Genomic DNA, 12,978 nt, shown 5'->3' on the forward strand with positions numbered 1-12,978 from the left:
ATCTGTAAATCCATAACAATTACTTAGACTACTCACAAGTCACAATACAGTATAACTACTTGGTACAAAACAACACATTATGACTGTCCTCAAACCCTTACATTACATAACATAATTGAATTAGGATTGTTTCCCTTCTGTACATACAGTTATAACCGGAAATGAAGAGGAATCCGTCAGGTCTGTCTAACAACCCGGAAAGTCCTTTCTCCCACAAACTGCATGACCAGCACTTGTCCGTCACCGAATCTATTCGCCTTGCGGAACCTTGCCCATCCATGACCCAATTTCACACTTTTGTTGTTCTTGCATGTCAGAATCGACACCACTGCGTCATCTTGGCCAACCAAATCGATCTGGGTCACAAATTCCACAATGTGTCTTCTGAAGAAATTGACGAGGACATTCTGCAATATATAACATTTACGATTAAGTTAAGGAGGACCCTAAGTTAAGTTCATAATCGTTACGTCAAACACTCTGATACTAATGTGACAATGGCTACCACAATTATGAATTCACCGGACTCTGTCCTGGTCTGACGGTTATGGTGTAACACATTAGATCATCATCTTCACCCCCTCCCACAGGTTTAGTACCTTCCACAAGTTCGTCATCTTCACCCCCTTCCACAGGTTCAGCATCTTTGCTATCCTTAAAGGTACACCGACCCACTCCATTTTTGTCGAACATGACGACATTGAAGTTGATACCTCCCATGTAGTTAAACACAAGGAATTCGTTATCCCCCAACCCATGGATGTTCATAAACTCTTGCCAACCCCTTTGAAACACACCCAACGTCCTTTTTTGAGATCCACAAACCAAAACCTCTCCCCCGCACCTTCCACAATCAACCGGGCTTGTCCGTACTCCCATAGTTCGGCTTGTATATGTCACGTCTCAACACTTACATTTTTACCCTATTTATTAGCATGATGTTAATAAGAGTTTTACCGTCTTCGTAAATGAGTTTATAGTCTTAAAGGTCCCTAGAGGGGTTTTTGAGAGATGATTATTTCGGAGGAATTATTCGTAGGAGAAAATATGACGACGGTAAAAATGGTAAATTTTAGCTAGTAAAAGGTAATTTTTATTGGGGTATTATTTCATGGTGTTATTTTTGGAGTTGGGTTTTTGTTTTTTTAGTGTGGGTATTAAGGTGTTGGACCGGTTTGGGGTGTGGAGGCCCAAAAACCATTTCACTCTCTCTTTCTCTTCTCTCTCTCTCTTCCCACCCGACTCTCTCCCCGAGTCCTCTCCCTGCCGGACCTTCTCCTCACCCGTCTGCCGGCGTCCGACCAGCTCCGGCCGCCAAGTTGGTCCCCATCGAACCACCACCTTCCCCTCTTCATTTTTGGGTAGGTGACTGAGCCCCTAGCGCCGCAGATCGGGAGGAAACTCGCCGGAAGTCACGACTGCCCAAAAACTCCCCGTCGCCGGAACTCCCTCCTCCGACCGCCGTAGTCGGAGCCACTTGGCTTGTTTTAAAGCCCTCCTCCCGTGCAGCAATCCCTCCAAAGGTTTCACTCCCCTTTGGTCTAGGTAAGGAGATTTTGGTGTTGGAAATTCAAGGAATTCTATGTTTTTGTTCGATTGACCTAGTTAGGCTTGGAATTAGTGTTTGTGCTAGTTAGGAAAGTTGTATAGTGGGTTGAGAGGAAGATGCTGTTAAAATTTGGTACGCATTGGAGGTCACCGGAGTCGGCCGCCGGCCGCTGCTGTCGGCGGAGCAGACGACAGCGCCGCCGTTGTTAGAGGGATTTTCATGATTTTAAATGTGTAATATTAAGGGGAGTTTAATGGTATGCAGTTTAGAATTTTTTGATGAGTTTTGGATAGGTTTGGGATTTTTGAAAGATTGGTGATTTGGCGATTAATGGGGTAGAATCCGACCGTTGGATTTTTCTTATTATTGTTTTAGAATGTTGAAATAAAAGAAATAAGGCTGTGGTTGGAATTTGGCGTGAATCCGATAAACTTAACCCTAGAAAGGGTAGTGGGTTGGGCGGAAGAGTTTTGGGTTATATATTTAAGTATTATTTATTCTAAAATTGAAGTGTGGTCCTAAGCATGGTTTTTGTGCCAGGATTTGAGGAGACCTCACTTTAGTGGCGAATTGGATTTTGTCGGGCTTATGCCTAAAGTTGTGAGTGGACTTTTGTTCTAATTAAAAACATGCGATGAATTATATTGTTGATCGGTTATTCTTCTGCTGAAATTTATTGTTTTCTTTGATATTTGGCAATTTTTATCTTTTGGAGAGTTATTAGATGTTTATGAGGATAATATGTATATAAATGCTAGCTAGCCATACGTGCTTGGTCCGTCATAATGAGATAAAATTCTATTATGGCGTGACGTGAGTGTTAGACACAAGCGTCATAGCTCTATATGAAAACTACTTTCTTATCTGGTTCATATAGGTTTTCATATAGGGAGTCCACACGTATATATACTCGTGTTTTTCCGCCATAATGAGGTAAAATTTCATTATGGTGTGACGTGAGTGTTAGACACAGGCGTAGTAGTCTTGTATGAATTTCTATTTTTCTTATTCCTTCATAGAATTCATACAAGGAGTATGACGAGTGTAAATACATACATACATATATATATTAGTTTAGCCTGAGAGGTTTTATTTTATTAAGTTTGGAGACTAGCCGGAGTTAGTCATGTAATTGCCAATTGTTGAGTTGAGAGCTTTTAAGCTGTCGCATGCAGCATATTTTCTATGGAAATTTAAATTGGGAAAACATAAATATTTTTCATTAAATTTATTTTTTTCCACTCACTCTAACATTTCAAATGTTTTCTCTTGGGCCTTTCGTTTTTAAAATGCCCAGTATGCCGGTTAGCATAGTTGAGGTCGGGCGTACATGGAGAAGAGGCATAGTCAATAGTATAGCTTCCGCTCATTTTTATAATTCTAATTCTTTTCCTCTCAAATAGAGTTGCTTTGAATTGTGGTGGTTGGTTATGAGATTTTCTTTTTAAAGTTAGTAAATAAATTGGGAGATGTTGTGATTTGGGGAGCACGAAGGCTCTAGGAGTTTAAGGTTGGATTTGGATTTTTAGAAGTATATGCAGGTATTATTAGGAAGGGTTGTCCATTTTCAAGGGAGGTTATACCGAATTTTCGGAAAACTTTCTTTAGAGGTGGTCCCCGTAGGATTTGCTTCGGGTTTCAAGGTGAAATTCAGGGTGGGTCTTAACAGTATATGCCTCCTAAATTTGAATGGTAGGTGCTTCACACACAAAGGTAAGTCAGTACAAAATTAAAAGTTATGTGAGAGAAAAATTCAAACATCACAGCGCTACAATCACATATAAATCCAAACCCAAACTGCATAACTCTCACTAGTTTGGTTCAATCTGCCCCCAAGAACATGATCTTCCAAAAGGATGTTATCCGGTCAGGATGCCCCATCCACCTGAAATGAGTACCAGACACATTTAAAGATTAAAATTGATAACATCCATCAAAGCCATCAGTAATACAGCATGCTATACATGATACCTCCTCGTCCAATCTCGAGTTTATCACAGCTAAATAGATAAAAGTGATCCTCTGATTGGATGTACTAAGGACCACATCACTGATCTTGCCATTTATGCCTATATTAGCTTAGATTTTATGGAACTCTAAATTATGTGTGAAATTAGAGGTTCTCTTCATTCATTATCCCTGTTTACAACGTTGATTTCAGTTCTAGTTTCAGATAAACATCGACCATATACATGTGAATGAATTCATTAATCTAGATTACTTGCACTCAATTTCGGGACTTACAGTTTCTTTTTTGCAGCGATTGACGACCAAGATGCCCAGCGGATCAACTTCAGTTTTGCTTTCGCCGGATCAACTTCAGTTTAGCTATCACGGCATATATGGGGGATCTGTGATTCGGGAGATCTAAACTCCACAAACTGGCATGATGCTGCCAATTTCGATCTAAACCAAAGTCCCTTTTATCCCCTTTTATATGGTGTTTACGGGTGGCAGTAACCCTAACTTGTAGACTTACATTTACGCCCTTGTTGTTTACAAGTATCTCCCCTTACTAAACAAAATATAGTATAAGACATGATAAGGTGTTTTCTCACTTTCATTGGTATACGCATGTCAAAATTTATCCGTACATGCCTCATTATAGTTAAAAATCAGAAACTTCAAAAAACCAAAAATGGACTGTATGATGATGTGATCTTTACTAGTGACCACGGCTAGGGTTCGAAAATTCATCCGGACAAAGTTGACGTTATAACACATAATCGAAAAAAGTTAGGACATTGTCGTGAGCAAGTTGTGATCTCACTAACTAATATTCAGTAAAATAGTTATACCACATAAATCCACAAAGCAACAAGGCCAATACTGCCTCATCGCTCTCATACTTCTTCAACCTAAAGATGAAGGCGACGAAAGGGTGCATAAGCTTCACTGGTTTAAAGGCGCTACTTTTTACCATTAGTAGGCTGTTAACCGATTTTCAACCCACACGATTCTCAATAATCATGATGAGGTTCGCTGCCTTAATGTACTGCCAGTCACTGGCAGTCAATGGCGGTTTGGTTGCAGAAAATTTGATATTTCGATTGACAGCAGGAGGACCCCACAGCTGTCAACATTAATTGTAAACAAGGCAATTATGGAAACGGGACCCCATTTGCCTCTTCGAAGCACCCTTTCGTCAGAGAACTGAGGGGTTGCGTGTGAACCCTTATCAACTGAGCACGTTGAGCAACTGCAATTATTACTTCCTAGGCAAATCCAAACAAAATCTACATACCTCTGAGATAGCGATGAACCCGGTTTCATTGGAGATGTGTGAAGATAGGCTTAGCAACTTAGAAGTACATCAGCCTGTGGAAGCAAACCATTCAAATGAACGAGTTGAACCAGTTCATCCTTTATGGCGTACTTTCCCGTCCGGAACTTGTAAGATCCTGGCTGGCTATGGGGTAAGTACGGGCACCTTAAGACATTTTCTTATGTTGTAGTTACGACTTATGCTCCTTATGACATTACATTTACTGGTCTTTGTGTTTGCAGAATTTCCTGTCGGAATTTGCACATTCCATATTTTCCAAGGGGAAAAGAGTCTGGGTCAAGATCTAACAGCCGCGTGTTTCGTGTCAAAATTATCCCGCACGCAAGTACATTTGCCATGAGTGCCGGATACATGAAAATGGTTAATTCTGACAAGACCCGCCCCGAAAACACACAAGAAAACAATCAAGTCTTGCAGGGTCCACTCTAAAAGAGATTATACTGAAATTTCGGCATATTCTCTCTTAAAAATGGACAACCCAACCTGAAATAAAACTAAGACACTTCAACTATAATAATCAACCACAACTCTTGGAGTCTTTCGCTCCCCACAACATGAACCAAGTCATAACAACACTTAAACAATCCAAACCAAATATTCAACTGCATTACATAAATACGAACAACCACTAGAGTAAACCTCTCTACTTGGGTCATAACCCTTAAAAACAACTCTAACTAATTTACATATGCCCATGGTCATCAGAACACTACATGAAGAAAATAAAATATTAACACATAGGTTAACAGGTAACCTACGTTCAACAAGATGCAGCAGAAGATACTATGCCTCAACTCCTAGTGAAACCGAACATGAATTCTGCAATCTGGGCATGTGAAAACAAAGGGCCTAGAGAAAAGCATTTAAAATGTTAGCGTGAGTGGACGGAAAATAAATTAATTAATAAGTGACTAAGAACAAAATAATACGAAATTAAATTTTATGTCTTTCCATTTATACGGAATTTAAGAAATTCCATGCATGCAAATATTATAAGCTCATCAAAAATTCACACTAGCCCCGCTAGTCATAAAGCAACAAAAAAAAAAAATAGATCTCTCATATAAGAAACTTCCAAAATAATGGGTTAGTCAAATTAACAACTCAAATAAAAAAACCTATATGGCCATATAAGTGAGTCTCCCAGACTCGGTTGCCTCCTAGGCAAAGTACTCTCATACTCCCTATACCTTCACGTCGAGTTGACGAAGAGGATACAGGGTTTGCGTGATGTCGTCGGCAACATCGCATCACCATGAGGGTGGAAAGGGCTTGCGTGACCCCACTTGGAACGTCGAAGTCACATCACCTCGAAAGGTGGAACAACATGCTAGCATTGACATCATATTTAATCCAACAAATATGGCACCAGAAAGAAAATATAAATTCATGTGAGTTTCCCCGAAACTCATAACTAATGCATGAGTACGATTCCCAACCGTACTCGAAAAAATTCCAAAAGAAAAGAAATAAATTAAATTTAATAACGTGTCCCACACGTTAAAATGCTCAATGTAATAATTAAGCCAAATAATCAACATATTTCAAACCTCCAATCCTTGATGTAAATCTCAAATCCAAAAATCGTTATATAGAACTTAAATACCAAATCTTTTACCCAAGCTCAAATCCATAAGTTCATTAATGAAATCATAACCAATATGTCAATCTCAACTAAATTTCATAACCAATTCGAAAGCTGAAATCATAATTTAAGCTTGGAAAATATAATGAACCACTTATAAAATCATGCATGCATATTAATTAAAAACCAAAATGTCCACTCACTATATAGACCGCTAAGTCTGATGTCGGTCAGAGCTCTCCTCACGTGGTGTCTCCTCCCATCCTATACAAAGCAAGATTTAAGGTCTGAGACAAAAATACAAGAATATCAAATTTAACAAAATAGAGCAATGTCATCCTCACTCATTCTACACTCTCCAAAGACTAAGAAGAACTCCAACCCTTTTTACTAATCTTCTCCAATTTTCCTCAACGTTCTAACACATAAATATAAATATAGAAATTTCTATGGATGAGGCTCACCTCTCTTTCTCCACCAAAATCAACTTAAAAATCTCCTAAATCCCAATCAACCTTCACCAAAATTTTCAATACTTCTTTTCAACTCACTTCCCATCCATAGAGCAACCAAAACTATCCCAAATTCCAAGCACCCTTCACCAAAAATCACCATACACTATAACAACATTATCCCCTTCTAGTAATCAACCAAAATTCCTCAAAACCACCACCATGTATGGCAGCAGCCACCAACAGTGGCGGTCAACTGCCGGCAGTGGCGGTTAACCGTCGGCAGTGGCAGTCAACCACCACCACCATATCAACTTCAACCAAAATTAACAAGACATATATCAAACTCTTCTTCTCAACAAGCACAACAACAATCATGACTAACACAAAACTTACAAATCAAAGGTTTGGCCGGAAAATATCTCACAAGCTCAAGAATACAAAAACTCCGATTTGGCTATATACCCCGAATTGCTCTTCCACTTTTGGAGGGTTGAAAGGCCAATAGAAGAGCTACAAAACCCCCCCAAAGATCGCCAGAATCAATGGCCGGGGAAGGAAGTTCCGGCAAAGCAAGCTGCGCAACGACAGCGGCGTCATCAAGCCTTAACGCTGGATGACCGGTCACCACCCCAGGCTGGACGAGCGGCGTCCCAACTATCGAACAAGATTGGTGCGGCGGCCAGGCGTGGTCGGACGGCGGCGATCCATCAAGGAGAATCAGACGGGGTCTGAGTCGGGGTCGGGGTCAGGGAGAGAGAGTGAGGCGCAGGTGTTTTCTACCTTAACCAAAAATAGTAAGTTTCCCTCTTATACCCCAACCCAAAAATGGACATTGTTATTATTTTAGCTACCCTTCATTTACGAACTCCTATTCGGGTAACTAAAAATCTATGAACTCGTCTAAACCACCTCTATCAAAATAAAAGAACAAATTTCCGAATTGATTAGCTATCATTAAATCGGAAACCACAGTATAAAAATAATTACTAGGTTCGGGGTGTATCAGATGTCTTCCGTCTAGATATAAATTCCATCATCCGCTTCCATGTGGTCGCGCCGGACCGGCTAGTATTCGAATGAATGGGTTGGTTTGATGTTTTATAGAATCGTCCACCTTTTGTATGCCTATGCAAACTAATGGTTACCTCTGTCATTTTGGTTGTTCCTGATGGTGTGAACAATCGTCCATCAAGATTGTCTGTATGTCATATAATTACATATTCATTAGTGGGCCTCTTGTTAGTGTAACTAATTGACTTATGATTATAAATTTTTTATTTATTTATTTTTTTTTGGACTTATGATTTTGTTTAACTTCATGCCGACCACTGAATTCAGGATCCTTAACATTACCAACTAAAATACCTATCTAGGTCACAAAGACCTTCCAACTAACACAATACCTTTAAGAACCGCTTCCAACAAAAGAGTTCCAAACAAAATTTTTATAAACATATCGCTCTAGCTCCAGATAGCGAAACACAAACCTCCGTTATTCCACGACATGGAGGCGGAATGTATGATGGTGCTGGAGAGTGGAGATCATTGGAATGGTAGAAATCTTCGCCACCAACATACCTGGAGGTTGGTTTGACATGTAGGTTTCCATTGTGAGTCATTCAAGGTTGAGGTTGCAGGTTTGCCCTTGTGATGGTGGTGTAGCGTAACCAAGCTGTCACCCAAACTTTTTGTAAACAAAAAAAAAAAAAAAAAAAAACTAGTTTGGAGTGCCCTAGTTTTGATTTCTATGCAACATGTGTTCCACGTCTCTTCACTGCCATGGTAACCAAAAAAAAAATGTTTGGATTGCCTTAGTTTCGTAACTGTACCATATGTATGGTGAAGTCACCGTCTAAAAATAGTGTCATCAAGGTCACAAACAATGGGTGTTGTTTTCTTAACGTCCCATACTTAATGAGACACCTATCATCATGAGGTGAACATCATGTCAATAGCTTAGTCCAAGGGTCGCATATTGTTATCGGCTACACCTTGTTAGTTATGGCACATTCCATAAACCCTAACATGTCACTAAACCTTACCAGCTAACCTAAACCCTAAACCCCATTCCCTAAACCAAATATTATACGCATTTGTATACATTGACCATAGCCCATACCCATATTTGTATTCCCTAAAGGCCTAAACCAAATAGTATACGCATTTGTATACATTGACCGTAGCCCCATACCTATATTTGTATTTGTATTTACATAGCTAAAATACTTGGCAATGCCTAGAATGTGACGTGTCTACCCAGTCATTGGAGATCATTCCGGCCAAGACGCCATGGACAAGAGCTCTCTGGACACCCAAAGATCGGAGTCACAACAACAATGTACATGCCAGACCCAATTGGCAACTGCAAAACACCCTGAAAGGGAGGGGACTGAACAATACCACGAAACAGTCCCACATCGGAAACTAATGACAAAACCCTTGATACTAGCCTATAAAACAGGCACAAATCCCCAAAAGAGGTAAGTTCTCTATTCCTCCCATACTCCCGTACTATACAAGTAGCAATCAAACGTTGACTTAAGCATCAGAGAGTCGAAGACTGGGTCACCCCTGTCTCGACTCCTGACGCATTGTTACTTGTGTAGTTACAGAACCTAAAACAAAGAATTCGACCTCCCGTCCCGTAAACTCGGGAGAGGTAGAAACAGTAATCATTTTTGAAAGATTTTGGGTATGGCCACACCCTGGCCACACAGATGAATATTTGTACTTTCCACTGAATCTTATCTCAAAATAGGGCCATGTGACGCCCTCTCTTGTCCCATCCAGACGTCATATCGTGCATAGAGGGTGACGAAACGATGTCAGGAACGTTGCCACTCTAGGCTACTTGGACTATGCTCAGACCGAGGCGGGTAGAGATAGACGACATGGTGGTTTGATCGGAAGAGAGCCACGTGGTGCGTAATACCTGTGTCAGTTTGACTGGAGAGTGGAGACCCCTTTGAGGTTGTATTAGGGATTACTAGAAAATTACAAAACAGTACTTATATTCTCAAGGGACACGCCTTCTAAACGCAAACTCCTCCTACTATAAAACAATGTACCAAACTGCCTTCATCCTTGATCTCTCCCCACCAGTCCGATCATGTCCTTCCTTTTAACACGATCTATCTTCTTCCTCCATCTTCACTTTCAATGTTCATCAATCCACATGGATAACTCTCCGCCGTCCTGCAATTCCACAAACTGTCAATTCCGCGGCGGCGCAAATGGGGCTATATCGGAGGATACGGTGAAGTAGGTAGTTCGCTAGCTGGATCGACTACATCGGCAAGCCGATTCAGATTCAGAAGAGATTGGTAGTAATCCAGCATTCAGTAGAGATTCAAACACTGAATTTCGATCAACCCCAGTTGGGAAACAGGAGGTAGATTCCGGCTGTATCCATATGAACCGTACGACCGAGATGGTTGCCAACCTAAAGAAACGGGTGGCTAGGCTCGAGGCAATTATGGCCATACTGAAAGGCCAACGGAGATGAAACCAGTCGAGGACCATAAAAAGGAAACTATTCAACAAGCATGTTCCATTTTAGGAGCTTCCTTACTTGTGTGACTGTCACGGTGTCACCCGATCTACTGTAGTGCTTAATGTGTTCACCCGTTTAGCACAAGTTTTCAAATGTAGTTGCACGTTACTTTTGATTTTAATTTTTTTTTTTTTCGTAGATGGTTGTACGTTATGGTTTGTTCTAGTAGTAGTAATTGACGTGTTGTTTCATATATGCTCAGGCTTGTGTTAGTTGGTTTTAGGGTGCATTCGCTTAATATTGCCATATTTTGCCATGCTCGGAAAGATACCTTACTTACACTTTAAGGCTAACAAATTAAAATTTAGGATTCACGATCTAACCTCGAAATCATACTTAAAAGTCTATCGAGTCTGAAATTCCTTTTCGAAATAGTTTGGCATAAACAAAAACTAAACCGGAACTCTCCTTTACGTTTAAGATAGACACTTCCATATTTCAAAAAATGGAAAGTTTCCAAAAATAGAAGAAACATTTCAAAACAAAACTTACCACCATAAGACACAAGACACTGATTTAAACAACCACATTTTATAGTCCACTACAACATCCGATCTTCACCGATACAAGTCTCACCCCTACAACCGAGACTAAAATTGCGGTACCTACACCAACAAGTTCCATGACTACCTACTAACATGCAACACAACACACCAAATCAGAAAAAGATTTTACCAACTATCAAATGTCTATCAAAACAACATAAAACACCTTCTGGAAAGTTACGGATCAGTCATTTGTGTTCCATCCATGAGGAGTTGTAAATTTAGAGAGAGACAAAACAAGGAGAGAGTTACTCAGCACCCAGAGATACATTCGTCGCACACAGATTTTGGCACACAATGTCAGCACAAACAGAGGCGCGGTCGCATGAAACAAGCCATTGGTGTAGTGAACAACAACATTCCCAACCTTGGACGAGTGCCATGCGCTGAAGGACTGGTGTGCACAAGAGAAGTAGCCGGATGTACTCACGTTCGACGTTGAGGTCAGTGACGTTTTTCAACGTAATCACAGAAAGCTGATTAAACATGCTTCTATATGTGTCCATCCTTCCAGAAAGTTCTTTTGCAACGGCCAAACCACTTTCCTCACCGTCTGGAGCCCTAAGTTCCAGGTCTTGTAACGTAGGGCAGCTTCTCATCCGACACAAACTTGCTAGCATCTGGTCTGGATTGGTCATGTTGGTGCATATTGAGAGGGTGCAGAGGTGCAAGCACGGCTGTGAAACAACAACAACCCAACTGCCAGATGTTGCATAAAAAGAAACGAGACATGAGACATTAACACTTTATGGATTAAATAAGGGTACTACACCAAAACCCCTACACCAAATGAATAGAAAGCCCATATACCTTCATGAAGTGGCCAACAATTGTTAGGACCTGAACACTCGACAAGACACTAAAAAACTTGACCAGGTTTCCCTGACTGTTAACCGTGGCTTCAGGTGGACTGTCTAACTTATGGATGATGACATGTGAAAGCCTTTTTGTGTTTACAAGCTTAATCTCATTAAACGAACTAGAAACCACCAGAAACATTAGTCTCGGTGCATTGATGTACAAGACTCAACAACCGATAATGCGAGCGAGGATCAGCTATTCAAGCGACTGGCAATGACCGAAGAACATGTCAGCCGCACCTTGAGGCATGAAAACTCTGTAAAAAACTATCTTCTTCAAGTTTCTGAACCCAGTAAAAGCCCGTGGTGGCCGAACCAGTGAACATGACGTCAAATGAAGATAAGTAAGTTGGTGGTTAGTGTATAGTCGGTCGAAAATTCGATGGTGGAGGTCCTCCGAACCATGACTCATCCGGAGAGTCAACTCTTGGACAAATAGATCAGAAACGCGACTAACCCAACGATCAACCGCTCCAATGTCAACTTTACCGACCCCGGAAACCATGAACTTGATTAGGCCTACACCATGATTTGAGAGGACGTGATCAACCACGTCGATGAACTTCGCCTCGCTCCATGTAGGTCGATCCTCAAACACCAGTTGCGAAAGACCTCGAGCGGTATGCCGCCAGTTGGTGGATAAAATGGATGTCCTGAATGCTTCCTGGATTGGCAAACGGCTTATGATCATCTCCTTTAAATGGCCGGGTACAAGAACACCGTCGGGGTCTTCCGCCCACAGACACCCTGTGTTTGCAACTCCATGGTCGTTTGCAGCAGAACCACATGCCGTATTCTTGTACTCGTCCTGGGCGTACATGTCTTCATTCCACTTATTTCTCATGGATGAATGTGTTGGACTCTTGAATGTGTTCCGTCGCTGTCAGTTCATAGCCACAGTCCCGCGCTTTATGTCGAATACAACAATCTAGAACCTGGACATGCCTATGTATGTGAACACGCAACATCGAGTGTCGTCCAACCCATTTGCACGTCTAAATATTTCCCAACCCAAGTCGAGCAGAAGCGCAGAGTTTGTGTGTGCGTTGATAAGAACCTTCCAGTTATTTTTCGTTTGATTTTCCCAGTGGAACGAAAAAATTTCCGGCAACCCAACCTCCTAAATGTAGCGATCCTGAAGCGGG

At 41.0% G+C, this 12,978-nt stretch overlaps 2 protein-coding genes across 2 annotated transcripts; both read right to left on the bottom strand.

Annotated features, from left to right (window-relative positions):
- Positions 1-11,221: 11,221 nt before the first annotated feature.
- On the bottom strand, positions 11,222-11,972 carry LOC101294425. Its single transcript, XM_004309915.1, has 2 exons — positions 11,784-11,972; positions 11,222-11,650 (listed from the first exon to the last, which is right to left on the bottom strand). Exons 1-2 carry the CDS (start codon positions 11,970-11,972, stop codon positions 11,222-11,224), a joined length of 618 nt encoding a protein of 205 aa, XP_004309963.1.
- Positions 11,973-12,029: 57 nt separating this feature from the next.
- Positions 12,030-12,677, bottom strand: LOC101294722 (F-box/FBD/LRR-repeat protein At1g13570-like). Its single transcript, XM_004309916.1, has one exon. The coding sequence runs from the start codon at positions 12,675-12,677 to the stop codon at positions 12,030-12,032; it is 648 nt and encodes a 215-aa protein (XP_004309964.1).
- Positions 12,678-12,978: the final 301 nt, after the last annotated feature.

Source organism: Fragaria vesca, unplaced genomic scaffold, assembly GCF_000184155.1.
Source record: "Fragaria vesca subsp. vesca unplaced genomic scaffold, FraVesHawaii_1.0 scf0513155, whole genome shotgun sequence".
NCBI classification, from domain to species: Eukaryota; Viridiplantae; Streptophyta; class Magnoliopsida; order Rosales; family Rosaceae; genus Fragaria; species Fragaria vesca.

What these genes read in the sequence shown, in the direction of transcription:
- LOC101294425 (XM_004309915.1), bottom strand. Translation starts at nt 11,972, where the DNA reads ATGTTTCTGGTGGTTTCTAGTTCGTTTAATGAGATTAAGCTTGTAAAC. An exon ending in TTGTTGGCCACTTCATGAAG is followed by an intron (nt 11,651 to 11,783) that starts GTATATGGGCTT and finishes GTTGTTTCACAG; the next exon opens with CCGTGCTTGCACCTCTGCAC.
- LOC101294722 (XM_004309916.1), bottom strand. Translation starts at nt 12,677, where the DNA reads ATGAGAAATAAGTGGAATGAAGACATGTACGCCCAGGACGAGTACAAG.